The 22,642-nt window shown below is 33.2% G+C and overlaps 1 protein-coding gene across 1 annotated transcript; it reads right to left on the bottom strand.

Moving 5' to 3' along the window:
* Positions 1–14,079: 14,079 nt before the first annotated feature.
* On the bottom strand, positions 14,080–18,309 carry LOC108457488 (protein NRT1/ PTR FAMILY 5.10-like). The gene is made up of 3 exons (XM_017756588.2): positions 17,857–18,309; positions 15,477–16,024; positions 14,080–15,063 (listed from the first exon to the last, which is right to left on the bottom strand). Exons 1-3 carry the CDS (start codon positions 18,283–18,285, stop codon positions 14,244–14,246), a joined length of 1,797 nt encoding a protein of 598 aa, XP_017612077.1. The 5' UTR covers positions 18,286–18,309; the 3' UTR covers positions 14,080–14,243.
* Between the last annotated feature and the right edge of the window lie 4,333 nt (positions 18,310–22,642).

The following is a 22,642-nucleotide window of genomic DNA, read 5'->3' as shown; positions in this document are numbered from 1 at the left end:
TACAGATTTGCCTAAACTCACATTTAGTGAGGTTTGCCCCTCATCATCCTGGGACACATAGAAAACCCCATTTGGTAATCACATTCATTTAGTTTTTACATAATACGGTGTCATGGCCATGAATTTTTCCTTTTAGATATCGTGTTTAAAGTCTCGACGGACCCCTTTAAATGACTCCACAGAGACAACATAGACTCACTTGACAAACTTTTCATGCATTAGCACCAAGCTTAACATACATCTTATCTTACACATTTTAGACATGTTCATACAATCATATTTTCGACTTCAAGTTTCTTATCACATACTCTATACTTCTCAGTTTCATACAAACTATACATGTAAATCTCATCCAACATTCATATAATAGCATACTTATCGTACCATTCTTTCTAGGTTTAGTTCATAGTTCATACGATTCTTCACAGAAGTATCTAGAAATAACTGGTTTACTCACATAGGAGTCAGCTTAAGGACTCACCTGACAACCACAAACCGTTGCTTAATCCCCAGATCCAAACATCCATCGAGAAATCTTAGAAACCACTACTTCTAAGACAAAAGAATACTGTTAAAACTCATTCCTATTATCTTTATCATCGTCACAACCCAAAGAATCCTCATGCAAAGCATTACTTTACTATTTTATTGTTCAGGCTCATAATTTCAAACATATCTTTCCACAATTTAATCATGGAAAACTATAATACTTACCCAAGATGTGAAACAATCTTTTACTTGAACTTAAATCCTTAGTCTCTCTAACAACTAGTTTTCAATGGTGTCGAAAGTAGTGATTTTGGAACCATAATTTTGACATGTGAGTTACTATTTTATTATTTATTTAATGTTTATAGAGTTATTGTATTAAAAATTGGTTAGGAAATTTTAATCGTTAGATAGTTAATTAAGTAAAAACGACTAAAACGTAAAAGTTGTAAAAGTTAGTTCAATTTGATAAAATGGTTAAATAGCTATAAAAATATGAATTGGTGGACTTAAGTGGTAATTATACCACATAGGTACTTAGTGGACGATTTTGGGAGTGATTTGGCATGAAATTAAACTAATTTTTAAAAGGTAAAGTTGTAAATTAATAATTAAGTAAAGATTATAACAAAACAAAAGTCAAATTACTCATCATCTTTTTCATTTGTTCTTGACAAAATCAAAACTACCATTTTAGCTAAAAAAACATTCGGCCAAGCTTTGTTTTTCATGCATATGTAAATTAAGTCTGTTTTTATTGATTTTTATGTTCTTGAGTTCATATTAGCTTAATCTAGCTAACCCGAGAATTAATTTGTAAATTTTTTAAATGATATATATTATGTCATTAATGAGTTTAAGGTGTTTTTGAAGCTTGGTGATAGATTATTAAACTTTGTTGTTAAATAAGGTTATTTTTAAAAGTAGTTTTTAATGATTTTAATGTTAAAGGACTAAATTGTTTAAATGTTAAAAATTCATGAACTTTTTAAGAAAACATGATTAATATGGTGTGTAGAGGGACTCTAGGAAATTTGGCTAACATGGGTTGTAGTTAAATATGGTTAATTTGTAAGTTTCGACTTAGGGACTAAATTGCGTAAAGGGTAAAATGTTGAAGTAATTTTGTAAATTGATAATTAAAGGGCTTGTAAGCATAAATTTAATTATTTAATTTGTTTGAATTGGTTAACTAAATGAAATTTATTATTTAGATTAAGAAACAAATTAACTGGACTCAAACCGTGGAAAAGCTAAGTTAGCAGATTAGTTGTCGGCATTGTATTCGTAATCGTTTTTGTCTAGGTAAGTTTGTATATTGATTAAGCTTATGAAATATTGTTTTGGGTGAAATGTTAATTAATTTTTGTGTTATGTATAGTTTAAGTTGATTGTTAAATGATAATTAATGATTTGGATTAAATTATAATGTTAGCTAAATTGAAGGTTATGGTTTAAAATGGGAAATTACATGGTTAACTAATTGTGATGAATTAATGTGTACATAATCACATGATTTGGACATGAAATGGCCCATTTGGACCTTGTGAGTGCTTAGGATACAAATGACATGTCATTAAAGGTTATTACAGTTTCAGGTGCTGGTCTTGGATGTCCTACTGATGGCTGAAGTCCTAAATTTGTTGCAAATTCTCCATAGCTCATGTGAGCAGCATTATGTAGCTTAACATTCCGACCAACAGCTCGTGTAAGCAATTACAGTTATAGCTTGTGTGAACATTTACCATCACAGCTCGTGTAAGCATTTTCTCACGTATCCAATGTTATTTCATTGTGGTTCATCAGATATAAAATGATATATGGACAAGTTATATGAAATGGTTATATGGACATTAACTTATGAAATAGACACATATGAATTTGCTATAAGAAATTATGTTTTGGATGGAGAAACTTGACATGATATTTTTTAAATAGAGTGTGATATACAATATGAATATGAGTTGTATAAATTGAGTTATATGTGTTAATTATTGATGTTACATGACAAGGTGCGATTGTAAGTTGTATACTTGTGATTTACTAACCTTGTAAGGTTATGTTGTGCATAAGAGACAAATGAGCTTACAAACTATTGAATGAATTTTATGCAGGAATTGTTCAAATAGAATTCTATTCAGTAAGTTTCAATATATGTTATAGATTAACTTACTAAGTAACAATTACTTACATCTATTGCATTTCATTCTTTGTAGATCATCAGAAGTCAAGGTCAATTGGAAATTCAAGTTGGAGCACATGTACTATTCGTTTTTTAAATCGATAGATGTTTTAATCCTTTTGAAGTTGGTTATAAATTACATGCACTAGGAGCCTTTAAGTTTCTTTACTTATGATGATGTTTATAAATTTAGTTAATAAAGATTTGTGGTTGTGTATATATTTGGTATTTTGGCTATTGTATATCTTTATAAGTGCTTTTGGTCATTTGGTTCATTCTTCTTGAAAATGGCTTGAGGTATGGTAATATATATATATGAATGAAATTGTAACACCCCGTACCCGAGTCCGTTACCGGAGTCGAACACAAGGTGCACACAAACTTAACTTAATCATTTTCACTGTCCATTTAAAAATTTCCAGACAAGCTGGTTACTGCATCACTGTCGCCTTAAAAATCATATCTTGAGTTTCAAAACTCGAAAATCAGTTTTGTAATTTTTCCCTGAAACTAGACTCATATATCCATCTACAGATTTTTTTCTAGAATTTTTGGTTAAGCCAATTAGTATAGTTTATTAGTTAAAGTCTCCCCTATTCCAAGGTTCGACTACACTGACCTTTATGCATTACGAATTGGATATCTTCCGGTACAGGTCTTAAATACTGATGCTGTTTGTTTCTTTAGAAACTAGACTCAAATAGGAATCTATACATATATGGCGTGACTCCTAATCATCTCTGGTTAATTTACAATGAATTTCCAAAGTCGGAACAGGGGATCCAGAAACCGTTCTGGCCCTGTTTCACGAGAACTTTAATATCTCTTAACATATAACTCATATGACCGTTTCGTTTCTTCCATATGAAAGTAGATTCATAAAGGTTCATTTACATAATTTATTCACTATTTAATTCCATTTCTAAAATATTTAGTGATTTTTCAAATGCTCACCACTGCTGCTGTCTGTATCTGTTTTCAAGGTAAACTTTACCTATTTCGTGGTTTCCATGGACCAACTAGAGTTTTGTCATACATAGGTCTACATATACTCATATTTAGCCATTCCAATGGCTGATCATTTGCCTAACACTTCCATTCCAGTCCATGCTCACATCATGAAACCATACATATATACATAAACACAAATAGTTTAATGCCATACCTCACTTTTACGAGCCATTTTCGCATGGCTGTACACACATACATCACAAAACGTATTTGAAAAACAGCAAAGGGTAGTCCTATACATGCCATATCCGGAGTTCAACTAAAATAATACCAAAAGGGCTTTGATAGTGTGGATGACTTCGACTTCAATGATCCCGAATCCGATAGCTAACGAGCAAAATCTATAAAACAGAGAAACAGAGAAACGGAGTAAGCAATTTATGCTTAGTAAGTTTGAGCAAGGGATTCTAGCACAACAAAAGCATAGCAATCATATAGCTAACGGATAATTTCGTATGCACAAATTCTCAATGTCATACTTATTTCACATTCCAACCCCTATATTCATACGAAGGGATCATCTTAGCCAAATACGGAAGCTCATTACTCGATCGAGCGAATATCATTCAAGGAATCAACTAATTTCAAGAACATACGAACATACCTCATTGCTGGAATTTTTCAAGCGTATTAACTGAAATTTTACAGCAAGAAAGCTCGTTCTCGAATCACGTACCTTTGGAATTTAACCGATATAACGACTAGCTCAAATGCCTTCGGACAAACCACGGTTATAGTAACTCGCACGAATGCCTTCGGACTTAACCCGGTTTAGTAACTCGCACAAGTGCCTTCTGCTTAACCGGATTTATTAATCGGCACAAATGCCTTCGGCTTAACCCGAATTTATTAACTCGCATGAACGCCTTCGGATCTTAGTTCGGATATGGTCACTTAACACAAAGCCTTCGGGACTTAGCCGGACATCATTCAAATAGCCAAGCACAATTATCAATAAATCATGACACATTCAGATTTCATTCTCATTAGCAAAATTCAAACACAAGTCACTTATCTCATTTGCAATTTCGGCTCAATAGCCACACACAAAGAGCATGATCTAATCAAATCATAATCTAAGTTCCATTACTCGAGAACTTACCTCGGACGTGGTCGAACGATTTCACGACTATTCGACGACTTTTTCCTTCCCTTATCGGATTTAGCTCCCTTTGCTCTTGAGCTTAATTTAACAAATAAATTGGTTTTATCATTTGAGCATCGAAGAGGAATTCAAGGTACTTAGCCCACATATTTTCATTAGACATTAAAGTCACATATGTACGAAATCATGAATCAACTCAACACATTAGTTAGTACTCTCCTTAGTCGGATTTTCTAAGCCAAGAATAGGCATCAATATGCTTGCCTCTAACCGAATGCATGCACACCATTTCCCTCATGTGGCGAATATGCATGTCCATGTTGAGGCCAATTATACACTTAATACCACACAAAAAAACAGCATACATTTTACTAACTAACGATTCCATATTGTAACTCAATACACATCTATCATTTCCTTCATAACCAAACATCATCACAAGCAAATATACACCTTGAAATAGTATACATGTCATACCAATACATCATGTGCAAACATATATTCATGTAGGTGCAAGGGCCGAATCTCAAGTTGCTTATATCCAAATATAAACACATATCCAAAGCTCAAATCTTACTTACCATGCAACATGCATGAATCGTACTTATGGATATACCATGGCCGAATACACCACCACACCATACCGTTTCAATTTGGTCATGGTTAAACAAAGAACTTAGTATCTCATTCAAAAATGCTAAAAGAAAATCTAAGAGTCCTCAATCCCCCATCACATGTATCATTATCAAGCTTGATATTTAGCATGCAATGGCATTAACACCACATCCACTTTGGCCGAATATCATTCCATGACATAGCAAAGATTTGAACCATGGGCTAATAAAACATCAAGCTAGCAACTAAAACATGCATGAATCCCATGGCACAACCTCAAGCATACCTTAATCTTGACACAAGTATGGCCAAACTTCCTCCTAATCCCCTCCAAACCAAGCATGAAGCAAGAACCCTTCCTTCTTCCTTAGAATTTAGCTCAAAGAAAATGAAAAAAGATGAACAACAATTTTTTCTTCTCTTTTCCTCTACTCACGGCAATGGGGAGGGAGAGCCTTCACACAATTTTTTTTTTTTTTTATTACCCAAGCATCTTATTTTATTTCTCCTTACATAATGCACTTACAAAACATGTTTCATGACATGTCTTGCCCATATTTCCTTGTCATGGCGGCCACTAGCTATTAGGGGGAATTTGACATGCAAGTCCATTGTTTTGCATGCATGCTTTAAATTAGTCATCACACATTTCCTCATCATACTTTCAAAGTTTTCTACTAGGTCCTTTCTAGTGAAATTCACATTTATAACTCTAAATTAAAACATCAAAAATGTCACACATGAGTTAACACATATTATAGGCAATAAAATAAATATTAAATTATTTTTATGCCTCGGTTTTGTGGTCCCGAAACCACATTCCGACTAGGGTCGTTTTAAGGCTGTCACAGGAATGGATGAAATGGTATGTTTAACATGTTTTTATAGTAATAACTTGTGAGCTTTGAATGTAAAGTTAGAATGGTGTTTGAATTGTGGTGCCAATGAGGGCATATTGGTTAGGCACTTAAGTTGAATGTTTTGTCATGTTTTAGGCATGCTTGAATGTGTTTTGAATGTGTGAAAATTGTTGGAAATGGTTTGGCTTGATACCTAAGAAATGGTTGATGAGTTGGGTTGTTTTAGAAGTAATTTTGGGTGTACACGGCCTGAGACTCGAGCTGTCACATGGCCATGTGCCAAACATGGTCACCACACACAGCTATGTATGTTATTGACTTTTGGTGCAAATTTTTACACACAAGCATAGTTTGAATTGCACACGGTCTAAGAACACGGGCACGTGGAGTAGCCACTTGGCCACACTAGGGGCCACATGGGCTGGTATCTTTCACACGGCCTGGCCGCATGGCCATGTGACCTCTGTTTACAATTTTTACGTTATTTTTCTATTTTATTTTAGATGGGTCCCTAATTGTTTCCAAGCTGATTTTAAGGTTTCGTAGGCTTGATTTGAGGCCTGTATTCGTAGATATACTATGAATAATTATTTACTATGAATTTTTTATATTTAAATTATAATATGAATTGTTTTAAGATGATATTGGAATTGTAACCTTTTGTAATATCCCATATCTCAAATCCGGTGATTAAGATAGGTTAGGGATGTTACATTTAGTGGTGTAAGAACTACAGTTTAGTCAGCTCTAAGACCAAACGTAGAAGGTATAGAGAGTCTAGATAAGATATTGTGATATTGTGATAGTGTGATAGTATGATGCCTCCTTACTCGAATTGATTCTGTTTTTCATATAGATAATATGTTGTTTGAATCCAACCGAACTAATTTTGATGAAGCTAAGAACAATGCTCAAGCCTCGGTCCATGGAGCTGTTCATAGTGAGCCCGTTTCTGAGGGCCAAAGAAGTGTGCTACGGGAAGCCTTCTTCCATATGATGTCTGAATGGTTCAGCAATTTTATGAGAACTAATCTGATTGCTCAACAACTCTGCCCCCTCTCGTACCCCAACCGATACTCTCTATTCCTCAAGGTTTGGAACAGGTACAAGTAAACAGGCCTCTAGTTGATAAAATTAAAAAATATGGGGCTGAAGAATTCCATGGTAAAGTAGAGGATGATCTGAAAAAGGCTGAATTCTGGTTGGAAAATACGACAAAAGTATTCAATGGGTTGACATGTTCTTTTGAAGTGTGCAGTCTCATCGTTAAAAGATGAAGCATACCTGTGGTGGAATACTTTGTTAGTGGTGGTATCAAAAGATCGGTTGAGTTGGGAATTTTTCCAAACTGAATTCAAAAAGAAAAATGTTAGACAATGATACCTTGATAAAAAGCAAAAAGATTTTCTTGAGTTGAAACAGGGACGCAGAACAATAGTTGAACGTGAGAGAGAATTTGTTTGACTTAGTAAGTAGGCCAGAGAATTAATTCCAACAGAAGTCGTTATGTGTACTCACTTTGAAGAAGGCTTGAATGAAGAGATTCAGTTACACATCAGGGCACTTGAGTTGAAAGAGGTTTTCATTTTAGTTGATAGAGCTCAGAAGATGGAGGACATTAGCAAAGCAAAGAAAAAGATAGATTCTAAAGTTCAAGACACAAGTAAAAGGAAATTGGGAAAATCTTTCTCTTCTCCTTCAAAGAAAATAAAAGAACCTTGCAGTCGTATGTCAACTTCGTCTAAATTTTCAGGGAGAGATTGTGCAAAGTAATCTAGCTTGCAACCACAGGCTACCTCAGTAGATAGTGTTGGCAACGTTTGCAACACCAATAAGCCAAACTGTCAATATTGTAATAGGAAACATTTTGGTGAGTGTCGATTGAAAGAGGGATTGTGTTTTAAATGTCGCCTGTTAGACCATTTCCTCTGAGACTACCCAGATAGATTTGATAGGGATAATGTTTAGAATGTACGATCAGGGGCTATACCATCTAAAGGTAGACCACCTAAAAACACTAGAAATGTCAGAGTTAGTATAAGTGGAATGAAAGGCACTACAGTTCAATCCGAGGCACGAGCTCTTGCTAGGGTTTATGCAATTTAAGCTAGCGAGGATGCTTCAGCACTTGATGTTATCACAGGTACATTTTCTCTCTTTGATGTTACTGTTTACACTTTGATTAACCATGGGTCAACTCATTTGTATATATGTACTACATTAGTAACAAGTAAAAAAATATCTTTACCTGGTACATTAATACTGACTATGCTCTCGATATACTCGCTAAGAGTATCCATTGGGCAAATAGGACTGCATCAATCAAAGTTCTTTTCAATTTACCTATCGACCTCAGGACCCACCAAGTTGGGATTTACAGAGGGTCTTTTATGCACCATACATATGAGCAAGCATGTCAAATTATAAGTGACATGGCTATGAACTCATACATGTGGCCAAATGAGAGATTCATGTACAAACCAAAACCTCTAACGGTGAAAGCGGTCAACGAAGAAAATAAATATCAACAAATTTTGGATAAGCTGAATCGGTTGGAGACAACTGTCAAGCCAATGATAGTAGACCCATACGTGGAGAACCAGCCAAAAGACGTAAGCTATATCAGTAATAGGGGTGAAAATCCCTATTCAAGCACTTATAATCCCAATTGGAAGGATCATCTACATTTTAAGTGGGGAGGTAATCAAGGAGGAGGAAACCAAGTGCAGAATAGACCAAATCCTTCATACCAACCTCCACATTTACAAAGAACTCAAAAGAGACCCATTGGAAACAAGTTAAGTTTGGAGGAATTTGTTCTGCCACAATTCGTTGTGGCAAATTAGATGCTTTTCTACACTTAATGAACTTGTTTTTAGGCCATTTTATGTTATTTTAATGCATTTTTTTTGTTTTAGTAACTTAGATTTAACTTTTATTAAAATAAGAATTTTTTAAGCCTAAGAGCATCAGGAACAACAATTGGGTCGCAACACAACAGAACCAATTGAAGAGCATCAAGTTCGAAGTTGTATGTTGTGACACGCCTACCCTGTGTCGCAACACAACTGTGAAGAGAGCCAGGAATTAATCAAGGGTGTTTTCATCCGCGTAATCTGTATTTATCATATTTTAGGCTAGTGTTTGACCTAATTATGGTAGCTAATTTTTCCTATAAATAACAAGGCTTAGGCTGACCTATGAGAGGCCAGTAGAAGCCAATTTTTATGGTTTTTATTTAGTAGATTTAGTTTTAATTAGGATTTTATTTTAGTTCTAAAATAGTTTACTTTCTTGTTTCAGACTTGGATTGAATTTGAGTCCAAGCCTTCGTTATTTTATTATTCAGTATTTTTCTTTTACTTTTATCTTGCAATTGTCGATATCTCGCTAGTTGTTAAAGGAATTTTTGCAACCAAGCACATCCAGCGTCTTAAAAGGATCTATTTCTATTCTCCTCTCATTTTAATTTAATTCATGTGTTTTGCATGATAAAATTATTTCTAGGGAAAATGGTATTTAGATACATGAGTAGCTAATCCTTTTAGGAAGATTAACAAATAGATATGAGAGTAATTAACAGATAAAGAGGGTTTGTCGTAGAATTAGTTAGTTTAAATTATGCATGCTTAAACCCTAGGATTGACAACCTTGGGAAATAATTTAGGTAGATAGGCTGAGAGGATAAGTCTACCAAGCACATCATAATTTAACTCAGTTTAAACGACGGATCGAGAGATAAATGGATATTATTGATTAATTAATTAGTTAGAGGCCGAGAGAAAATAATTGGTTAGTTATTATCTAATTAATTAAAACCCAGGTTTTGACGTTAATTACAAACACTGGAGTGAATTAATCTTCTTCCTGTTATTCGAGATTTCATTAATTGTTAATTTCTTTTTAGTAAATTTAGTTTATTTGATGATCTTAAATTTTATTATCATTTGTCGTAATATAATTTTCAATTATTACTATTTAGACTTGTTACTGTAGAAAATAATATGAAGTTTAATCCATCCTCCCTTGGGTACGATCTTTGGAATACTTTCTATACCTCGTTGTACAATACTATATTACAATTTGACTCGTATACTTGTGGGTACCACTACTTTAATTTCATATCTTTCTATTGCAGTATTTCCAGTCCAAACGTTCGCATGTTTGGTGACGGTCATACTCATCAAAACGTAACTGAAGAAATACGCACCTAACGCTTATCGGTATAAACCAAAATATCTCCATATAACAAATCTCATGACATGTTAACTAAACCTACAACTCTATCTGAGACTATTCATGGGACATTCATAAAAATAATAAACATATAATCACATATCATTCATTTGTTATACAATTACATTCATATTCATATCTATGCCTTAAGCACATCGTATACATATGCATTCCTTTATATTTTCATGCTTTCATAATTTTTTACAATGTCAAAACATAATATCTCTCTCACACACACATACGGAATAGATCAACCCTTTCAAGAGATCAAGCACTAATATTACCTTATCAAGTTTGATACTTAATAACTATGAATTGAAAGTAAATTACGAGAGCACAAATTGGATCCATTATTCGTTGTCCATTCTCGTTTTTTCGTTGTCTCTTGACATTTCATCTTTATATTTGATCTCATTCATTAACACGAATATAGAAATACAATTAATTTATCATCATTAAACATATTATTTAAACCTTTCATTTTAGTACCTTTAAACTCTAATATCCAATTTCCCATATTTTACAATCTACATGATCGAATCTAAATCCGACTTCAGACCTCAAATTATCATTATTTAACATTAATTTCGTGCATATTCATTTCTTACATGAAGGTTCCTAAAAACTCAACAATGATTAAAAGCTTAAACTTAACTTTATTTCTACACTATCCACTTAATTTCTAACATTTTCCTTAGAACCAAGCTTAACTCTTATCTTTTCATGGTTGTAATTTTTTCTCCAAAAATCTCTAAGCATGCATGAATGGTAAATTATACTGTATTCATTTCCTTCATAATTCAAGCTCGACAATAGCTAGATGTACAAAAATCAAGGCTCTGTTTCTCTTTGTTTTTTAAGTTTTCATTAATGGTGATTTAAGCTAAACTTAATAATTTCGAAATCTATTAATTGGGTCATGTTCATCTACCTTTTATAATATATGAATTTAGCGTAAAATTAAAAGAAAACTCAATTTCATGTTAAGGATAGCTAACGGCCTTGTGGAGAAAACCCAAATTTTCATTATTTCATTGCTTGTGTTCGTTGGGAGAGAAAGATAAGAATGATCCCATTGTTTTTTTTTTCCCATTTAATAAGTGTACATACAATTAAGCTTATTTAATTTAATATAAAATCAATTGTCAAGATTTATTAATGAATCGCTTATGGCAAGGATCATACTAATCCACTATATATGGATTTGCGTTGGGTTAATTGCACTTTGGTCCTTAGTATAATTACATATTAAGGATCTACTTAAATTATTATCTAAATCTTACGAATTTAATTGTTTTGTAATTGAGTCCCTATAATATTTTATTATTTTATTTAATTAATTTTACTAAATAATTATATTTTCTAATGTTGCATTTGACTCATAGGTTTTCAACTAAAATTTTCAGATTAATTCGATTTAATAAATTTATCTCAAAATCAAATTTTTTAATACCGACGAAAATCAAGTCGTTACAGAATTGAAGTTAAGAAAAATAAAAGAGGCATGAATGATCATATCAAGGCCAGTTGTTGTACTGAAGAGTTGGGAAACTGTTGAGGTCAATATGGTGTCATCGAGCTTTATGGAATTGGCTTTAGCGGTAACGATGGTTGCCATAGTGGTCGTTTGGGTAGTATCGAGGGCAATTTTAGTAGTAGGTTGTCTTCTACAATGGGAATCATGGCTTTCTGTTTAGTTTTCCACAACGACGCCCAATGTTTACACTTTTTAGGCAGTGATTGGGCTTTGATGTAGATGCATTATAACCTAATCAAGAATGATCTGGAAGCACATAAAAAACTATGAGTTCACATACACTCGTTAATAAATTTTGTGAATAAAGACTTTTAGAATAATAAAGAATAAAGTGATAGTAAAAGATGATCCTCGTTAACAATTATTCTTTTCTTTTTATAGCTCAAACTCATCTTTCTTTCGCTTTCCTACATGAAAGTATGTAATCTCCTTTTGATTTATTAGGGTCACATTTCAAGACCTTGCATTTATTGGCTAGCGCGCCTGTACCCGACAAAGTTGGGCTCAAGGACCATGCAATTGCTATTTTATCCACTATTTTATTCAAACATTTTGGTTTGTAATGCTTATCTTAAACCCCAAGTGTAGTGTTGCAATAGGTAGCTTTAGAGTTGTTCAAACAGTGTGTTTGATTAATACTTACAATTCAACTATCATTAATTGAATTAATCAAAATTTTAAAATCATTAATTGAGTTAAAATTTTTTAAAATTTATTAGTTAGCGGAATTATTTTCGATTAATTCAGGCACTTAATTAAATTAACCAAAATTTATAATTTTTATTTAAACAAACTTAAAACATAAAAAAAATCATGACAAATTTTTCTTTGTTTTTAATTCAAAAAGTTTAAGATAAATTTAAAACATCAAATAACACAACAGAAATACTAAATTAAAAACATAATAACCAACATTACATTAAAAATATTAATTTTACTTTTCTTTGTTTAATTTTTGTATTTTTTACCTTTTTAGTTTATTTTATTTTTTTCCCCAAATATTTTTAGTTTTCATAATTTTTAACCCATTATAGAAATTTTTATAAGTCCATTAATTTTTTTATGTTGGGCTTATTTAATGTATTAGATTTATCTCGCATATAATATATTATTATTAATAATTTCAATTAATTATTCAGATTCGAATTAAATTAATTGATAATTAAAATTTTAAAATTTTTGACTAATCTTGACCAAATTAGATTCAGTGGCCAGTTAATTAATTAAACTAATTCGGTTTGACTAGTTAATTCGATTAAAACCAAAAAATACACACCCTAAGTAATTATTCATTTTGGATCCTTTGGGTTGCTTATTCCTCGAGTTTTTTAACCTATTTCTTGAGTTAGGGTAACAATTGTATTAAAAATATTTATACAATTATTATATCATAACAATATTTATAATATATTTACTTTCTATAATAATTAAATTTATATTTATACTATATAATATATTTAACTTTGTCAAACCCAAAGTTAGGGATAAAATAAGAAACGTTTTATTCGTATGAGGTACTTTTTTTTTCTAATTTTTCTAACTAAAAATGAGATCTGAGACACGAGGAAAAGAATTTAGTGATTAGTTGAGTGTAAAAGTAAAAGAGAGTAAAAACTTGGAATGAAAAATAAATTTTGAGTGTGCATTGTAAAAAAAAAAGACAATAAAAAAATTACCAATTTTTATAATAATGTATCCCAACTCCTTCCAAATTTGAAATGAAAAATATATAAGTACGTATTTTACAATATTATACAATTTTTTAATAATAAAAAAAAATTGTTCTCTCCTTTCGACTCTACAAGCAACAATGGAAATAAAATTTCTTTTTTAGGAATATATTTTTTTCTACACACAACCACACCAATGAAAAGAAGATAGTTTTTTTTCTCCACGATTTCAAGTCTAGCCTCAAATGTCCCTCACCATATGCTTTCTCCAAAAGAAATGATGTTGGTAAGATCTCCTATATGAGTGCAATCAAATCTAAATACAATGATTAGATATTGTAATAGTAATAACAAGTGTCTGTTGATGGCCATCATTCTTTTCTTGAAACAAAAGAGTTTTCTAACTTACAGAATAATTTAAAATCCTTACATTCATGGTTTACATTCTTACAAGTTTAACCAACCATTTAGTGAGAAGTCGCTTAATATATTACAGTTACAACAATCAATGGACTGGTGATACCTAGAAAATCGCGATTTAGAACGTCCTTCCCCATCTAGCATAAATGTAATATTTTGTACAACATACATAGAGAGTCAATCCCACAGCACTAAGCGCAGCAAGCAGCAAATAAAAGTAATCAAGATGTGCTCTATTCAGATTATTTGCAAACCAGCTATCTCGGCCATCCCTGCTGGTCAAGTTCTCGATGGCGGAGATGAGAAAACTACTTAAGAAGCTTCCAACACCGAAGATGCTAAGGTAGAGCGCAAGACCGACACTCCTTAATTCATTTGGCATCTGGTCATAAAAGAATTCTTGAAGACCAACCATGGTGAAGACATCAGCTAATCCATACAATGCGTATTGAGGGACCAGCCACCATATACTCATTGGAACCACCACAATTGGCTTGTCTATCAATCCATGTTCTTCCGCAATTTTAAGCCTCCGCATCTCTACTACAGCAGCAATTACCAATGATATAGTAGATATTACCATTCCACTTCCAATTCTCTGAAGCAATGTAATTCCAGCTGGTTCCCCTGTCAAGGCTCTTGTTAAAGGAACAAAAATGCGGTCATATATAGGAATGAAAAGAACAATCGAAAGACTAATGAATGACTGAAGTGAAGCAGCAGGTATTTCAAAGCCCGTTGCAGTTGATCTGTCCATGGTAGCTCCTTGCTTAGTAAAGAAGGTCGATGATTGTGCAAAGACAATTGCATAAGTCAAGCTTGTAGCCCATATTGGTGCAAGCCTTATAACAGCTTTTGCTTCTTCAACCTCTCTGATGCTACACACCTCTCCTTGCTCCTTTGAACCATCCGGAGCAAGCAAGGCTTTATTGAGGAATCTAACACATTAAAAAGATCCGCATTGCCATGTTAGAGACATTTGCTACAGAAAATGTATATAAAAGCATTATTTTCATAAACCAAAAGGAGCAGGAAAAACTCAATTGGTTCAATAAAGTTGAAGCATTAAACACTTTAATAACAGGAAGAAGAAAAGCAACAAGCAAGAGCTCCATGTCAACTATACATCATGCTATGATTGCCTCAATGAAGGCAGTTACGAAATGATAAACAAAACTATATCTCATTACCATGCAATCATTACGAGTTTATACATGATAAGTTAAATGGAGAGATTATGGTGGCACTTAAGGAAAATGCATGAGGCTTTAGATATTGACCTTAACTAAAGCTCTATTTGTCCCTTTTTTTTATGGTCCTAATTCCTTTTGTGCAAAAATATCTCACTTACTTGAATTGCTTGGAACTTTCAGTTGCAAGAATTCCTCGGGCTTCTTCCTCTGCAGCAATTGCAGAATACGATGTTTTCCGGTTCCTAACTGCCAAAATGAACACTCGACCAACAGTCACAATCGGGCTTTCCTCATCCCCTTTCACACTATACCGGTAAGTCATTGTTCCAAGCAAAAAAACAACCAGTCCCACAGCCATCACAATACCAGGTATTGCAAATCCAAGAACCCAACTAAGATTATCTTGGATGTAGTTTAAAATCGAAAGGGTTGTTAAGGTACCCGCACACATACCAAAGTACCACCAATTAAAGAATGAACTCTTGGCTTTACACTCCTCAGCGTCTTGTGTATCAAATTGATCTGCTCCAAAAGCTTGAACGCATGGCTTGTGTCCACCTTGTGCAAATGCTACTAGATACAGCGAGGAGAAGAATAGTATCACTTGAAACTGAAGTGAAGAGCTTAATGCAATATCATCTGCATTTTGACCACCAGAACTGCTGATGGAACTAAGTGTGGCAGACAGAGCCAACAAGCCTATCCCCTATAAATCATTCCAAATGAAGTAATTATGGAAAACAGCTAGTAAGCGCTCTAATCAATTAATTAAACAATCAAAACATTCCTGAGGCTACCCTACAGCTACCGATGAGAAAAGCTAAGTCATGAAACAGGTTCATCAAGTACAATTGATATTACAGCAGGTTTTCTCACATCTTGAATTGAGCTTCAAAGTTTTTGTTAGAACATGACAAGCAACCTCATTAATTTGAGAATTATTGTGCACATTCATAATGATTAATGTTGTTAAAGAGAGCTTGAGTCGAGGTTTCTGAAGTCGAGCCTAAATTCAAACTCTTTGTTTCATTGGATGATTTAACAAATTTTAATACATAAAAAGCAAGTAAGCATACACAGTATGGAAAGGAGTTGCTTAAAGAGTTTGTTTAGTAATGCAGTTGTAGTTTACGAGTGTAATAGTGATCTTCACTTCAATTTATTACGCTATTTATATTAAATAGCTTACCTTATTTCCAAGTAATATTTTAGGGCCTACGTTACTTGGATTTTTCATGTTTTCCAAAGCACCTATGTCCAACACATATCAAGACATGAATATGAGGCATAATGCACCAAATACATGGGAAAACTTCAAAAAGTAGAGCATATTTATGCCAAACACATACATATATCCAGCACACCCCTCAGGCCTCAAGTCCAAATAGCATAGTTTAGAGCTATATTAGGTATTACACCTTTTATTATGACTTCATTCAGCTACAAAAACCATTTTTGTTTGAATATCTATTATGCCTGGAGTATCGAATGTTGATATTTTTGGATAACAATTTATTGAGTTGGACACTTCTCCCCCTCACTGATTTTCCATGGTTTCTCTCCACAATTACTTCCATGTTTCTCCCTAATTTCTTCTATTAAACTCAAGTTTTGCTTCTGACTACTGTTAGCTCTTTCTATCTCCCCCTTCAACTTTCTTTTGCAAACAGCTAATAACCAAGCACAAGCAGACAGAATTTTATGAAACTGGTTCAAAATATAAATATAAATATTCAAACTAGAAACTAGATTTCTACCAACTATATCAATAAACACAATCACAACTCAAAAGAAATAACATGAACTGGTGCCACTTTTATGAAATAACAGAACTTCCATTAGCGCTAAGGCAGCAAAAAGGGTCTGTTGTTTTACCAATTCTAAAGTTCCTATGCTTTTTCATCTAGAATTGTAGCTCAGGGACCCCAGCTCACTCTCTCTCTAGGTCAGATAACAACCCAACAAAGATGAATCTTATTCTCACAAGGAGCAGAAAGCCAATTTCAAATGCGTTCCCAGGCTTGACATTCTTTTCAGTGTAGTAAGTCCATCCTTGATTGCCAAGAAGCCATGGAAAAAATATCTCACATGGAGGAAGGATAACCTTGGGCTATAGTTTTTTTTTTTTTTGGCTCATTGAACCTTGAGCTATACTACTCTAGAAGGCATCCAAAATGACAGGAAAACATTTAAACCTATGAAACAATTCGAATACTAGCAGAAAGCCTCTCTCTCTCTCTCTCTCTCACAGTTTCATCCACGTTCAGTCACAATAATTAATTCAATACCCTAACTTGACAGAAGAGGCTAAAAATCATCTCAATTATTATTCCAAAAGGAACTATACCCTCCATTTTCTATGTCAATATTCGAGGGAAAAAAACGGGGTAGAAAATTTTAAATTTTAAAATGCTAAGAACCAAAATTCCAGGCATTGCGGACTGTCTTTTTAAACGCCAAAATTAAATAATTAAGGAAGAAATTATGATGAAACATTAGCTCATCTATTGGGAAAGAAAAGAAAGGAAAATGTTTTACCAAAACATAAACAAGGGAAGCAAGAATGATAGTGCGGTATCGGCCAAGAAAAGAATCAGCAATGAATGCACCCAAGAGAGGCAGAAGCGAGGCTGCCCCGTTCCAAGCATTAACTTGCGCGGCGGCGGTAGCAGTAGACTCGCCCAGAGGCCCAGTCAAGTAAGTTATGAGGTTAGAAGAGATTCCGTAATAAGCAAACCTCTCAGCAATTTCGACGACTATGATGAAAGAAGCGGATCTCCAACATCCGGAGCTTGAGCGGCGCACAGGTCGGCCTTTGTAGTCAAGGCAGCCGTCAACAGTGTCATCCAAAAGTGGAGTTTGAGCAGCGGAGGGATCGGAGATTGACATTGAGATAGCTGTGATAAAAGTTTTGGAGTAGTTCAGACTCAACCAATGATCCGACTGGAGGAGGACATCATAATTCATTAATAACCACCACACGCCTCGCGTTATGAAATTCTTAATAATTTATTTATAATTAATTTTAGGTATAATATAATTTTTTATCACTTTGATAGTATATAAAAAAAATATAATTAAATTTATTTTGGTCCCTATATTTCAAAAATATGAAAACTTGATGCCATGTTTGTAAAAGCTTGATTTTGGGCTTGATCGGAACAGTGATTTTGGAATCACTATTCTGGGGTCGGAGAAATTATTTTTAATATTATTTTATATGTTATAGCATGATTATATGAGTGCATGAAAATTTTGGTGAAATAATTTTAACGATTTCATACTTAATTGCGAAAAAAGGCTAAATCGCATAAAGGGCAAAAGTTTTGTTTTGCTAGCTAAAAATGTTAAATAGTTAGAGAACCAAAATTTGGGGTGTTTTATGTGCAAATAGACCCTAAATAGGGTGTTTGGCCGGTCATAGAGAGAAAGAATTTGAAAAGTTAAAGTTTATGGGTATTAGGTAGCTTATTTGGCAATAAAATAAAACAAAAAGAAAAAGATGTCATCTTTTCATCTTTCTTCCTTCCCCCACCGAAAATACCAGCAAAATGGAGGTTTTGAAAGCTCAAAATTTCAGCAACTTCCATCCCTTACAAGTAAGTTATTTTGGTGATCATTTTTGTTGATTTTTGTGTTTTTGGGATCCTTGTAGCATGAGCTAACTAAAAGGGGGGCTATTTTGCAAAATGCTTGAAAGTCTAGGGTTTTGCCATGAAAGTATTTATGTTGTTTGTTGAATTTTTATGGAAGAAAATGAGTCTTGGTTGTGTAATAAATAACTTTTGTGAAAGGATTTTCATGGAAAACACCTAAAAGAGCCATTTTGTAAAAGTTATAAAATAGGTTGTAATTGTGTGAAATAGTGGAAATTTGGGGTTGTCATAAGAGTAATAATTGGTCGGTTAGGCTTGGATAATAAGGAAATTTGATAAAAATCAAATTTCGGGCCTAAGGGTAAAATGGTCATTTTGTAAGTCTAAGGGCAAAATGGTCATTTTGCCAAAAATGTGAAATTTTGATTGTCCAAATTTATTTAGTTATTAAATGAGTGAATTTCATCATGTTAGATCAGGAAAATCAAGATTTGGGCTTAAATCGAGAAAATGCATGGTTAAAGACAAAAAGAGAATAATTAGCCGAAATTGCATTTGAGGTAAGTCCGTGTGATTAAATGAGCATGATATTTATGCCATTGTTATTATACTTGAAAATCTATCTTGCCATGATTGTGTTAAAGTTTATATTGATGATATTGTATATGAGAAAGTGATGTCAAATGTAAATAACATTTATGTGTTGATTGAATGCTTGGAGATTTGATGGAATATGATATTCCATTGAAACGAGTAAGTTGTATGTAAATAATACAACTACATTGTTATTATATGTGTTTGAATTGTTATAGCATAAATTGCTTGTTTGTGGAAATGATTATGTATGGTGAATTTTGAGATAGTAGAACTCCTGTAAGAACCTTAGGAACAAATCGGATATTCATGCCATGACATTTGGGTCATTTGTGCGCTAGTGTAAGACATGTCTGGGACATGCACTGGCCACATTATGAGAGCCATTGTAAAACCATGTCTAGGACATGGCATCGGCACAGATATGTGAAAGCTAGTGTAAGACCATATCCTGGACATGGCGTCGGCCTCGATTTTGATAGTCAGTGTAAGACCATGTCTGGGACATGACATCGGCATTATACCTTTGTTTGAGGCTTAGTGAATATCTGATAGCTTTTCGAATGGTTCAACGATGAGAGTTACGGATTAAGCTAAATGAGAAAAGTTATGACCATATTGTGAATGGTACAGGTACTTACATGAAATTGATGAGATGTGAATTCAATTCATGCTATATGATTAGTAAGGAATGAATATGAGCATGTTGAGTAACACAGGTATGTATGCCAAGCTCATGAGAAATGATTTCAGTTTATGATGCACATTTAGTGAATATGTAAATAGGTAATTCATGCTTGTGAGAATGATTTTGTGATGACCTTTTGTGATTATGGGTATATACTTATGATGTATGAATATGTAACCTTACCAATGTGGTGAAAATGAATTAATATGGTGTGATAAACGTAGTATCGTTAATTTACACTAAAACAATTTTAGACAGCAGCCATAGTACGACTTTAAAAATCCACCAAAAATTTTGGAAATTGATTTAGAGGCTGAATAAAATATGAAATTAAAGCCTAATGAGTCTAGTTTCACATAGAAGAAATGTGTAAGCAAAAGAGTTTCATATTATAAAATATTTTAATTGTTGTAAGATAGAGTCAGAATGACTTCAAAATCCCCTGTTCTGATTTGAGAAAATCATTTAAAATTGTACAAAAATATTTATGAGTTATAATTTATATGCTTAGAATTATTAATGAGTCTATTTTCAAGATAAATAGACGGGAACATCATCCGAGTCCCGTATTATGAGATAATTAATTTTTACTGAAGAGGGGTCAGAATTGTCAAACAGCGAAAAAGGGTAGCTTTAAGGAATAAGCTGTACTAATTGGCTGAACCAAAAATTCTAAAAATTTTATGGTAAGAAGATATGTGAGTCTAGTTTCAGGTAAAATTAGTGGAACTTAATTTGGAGTTCCGTAGTTCCAGTGACTCGAGAAAACAGCTTGACTGGAACATGAGTAAAAATGCAAATAGGGTTGTAATACCATGAGAAGCAAGTTGATAAATTGCTTATTATTTTCATACGGTCTTACTAAGCTATAAAGCTTAATCCCTTCCTTTCATTTCCTTTAGTGTTTTCAGGTTAGCTCGGGGTTGGAGATCATCAGAGGCAACATCGCACTATCAAATCGCTACCTTTGGAATAATGAAACATATATTAGAAATTTCAAGTGAGTGGCATGTATAGGGATCTAGTTGATTGACATGTATTATTTTGCTTTGGCCAAATGTGTTGGCTTATATTAAGTTATATGTATATGGCCATGAGATGTGGCTCATATTGATTTTGGCTTGTAAGCCTAGCTATGCATGTCATGTCTAATGTTTATAAGGTGATTATGTTTGTCTGTCATACATGGTTAATAATATGACATGTGTGTTGGATGTATGCTCTATGACCAATTGAGGTGGTCATAGCCATGTAGTAATCGCACGTTATAAACACAACGTGATAATGATTGAACTTGAGTGATTGATGGATAAGTTGATAACCATAGTATAACGGTAAAAGTGGTCATCAAAATGACAAGTCTTATTAATGTGAAATAAGGAATCTCGACTTGGTATTGCATGAGTAAATGCACTACTTGTAAGAGGACATGTTAATGTTAAGAATATGTCTTAATAAAGAGTGTTTAATCACTAAAATGATGCCATGATTTGCGATTTTGATGTGCATAAGGTTGTAAGAGATTATGGGTAACATGAAGGCTTGGAAAATAGCCTAGTGTTTGTAACATCCTGATTTTGGGCCTAGTCGGAACAATGGTTTTGGGACCACAAATTCGACGATAAAAATTTTATTTTTTATTATATTTTTATGGTCTATGATTTTACGAAATAATTTCGTAAAAATTTCGTTTGAAAATTTTGACGTTCGGGCACTTAATTTAGTCAAAAGGACTAAATCATAAAAAGTGCAAAAGTTGAGTTCTACATATTAGAGGTGTCCAATTGTTATGAAATTTTAAATTGAGGGTCCTTAAATGGAAATTAGAACATTGGTTAATTGCTGGATAAAAATAAACATGAAATGAGTGTAATAAAATATTTTTAAGTTAGGGGTATTTTGGTAAACTAATAATTAAAAGAATTAAAAAGGGAAATAAGCCAAATTAGCTATCATCTTCTTCATTCAACCGTTTCTACCAGCAGCAGCCATGGTTAAGGTTTGTTCAAACTCCCAAGCTCGATTGTAAGTGCTCCCTAGCCCCGTTTTTAAAGTTCTTTACATTTTTAAAATCCCTGTAACTTGGTTAAGCTTATTCTAGCAATAATTTAACCTAGGGTTTATATTTGGAAAAATACCCATAAGTGAAATGTGTTTATTTTGATGTTTTATGGTAGAATATGAAGCTTGAAATTGTGTTAAACAACTTTTACTAAGCGATTTTGAAAACGAGTAAACGACATAATCGGTAAAAATACCTAGTGTTCATAAGTACATGTTAGAGTGCGAATTTAATGTTGCTATAGGAGGGAAAAATGATCAGCATGTCATAAAACATAAGGAAATAGGATGAAGTTTAATTTACGAGCCTAGGGGAAAAATGTAATTTTGATAAATTTTAAGGGCAAAATTATAATTATTCCAAAATATGATTTTGGGTTAATTT

The sequence above is a fragment of the Gossypium arboreum genome, chromosome 3 (genome assembly GCF_025698485.1).
Source record: "Gossypium arboreum isolate Shixiya-1 chromosome 3, ASM2569848v2, whole genome shotgun sequence".
In the NCBI taxonomy this organism is placed as follows: domain Eukaryota; kingdom Viridiplantae; phylum Streptophyta; class Magnoliopsida; order Malvales; family Malvaceae; genus Gossypium; species Gossypium arboreum.
This window is presented reverse-complemented; position numbering and strand designations above follow the sequence as displayed.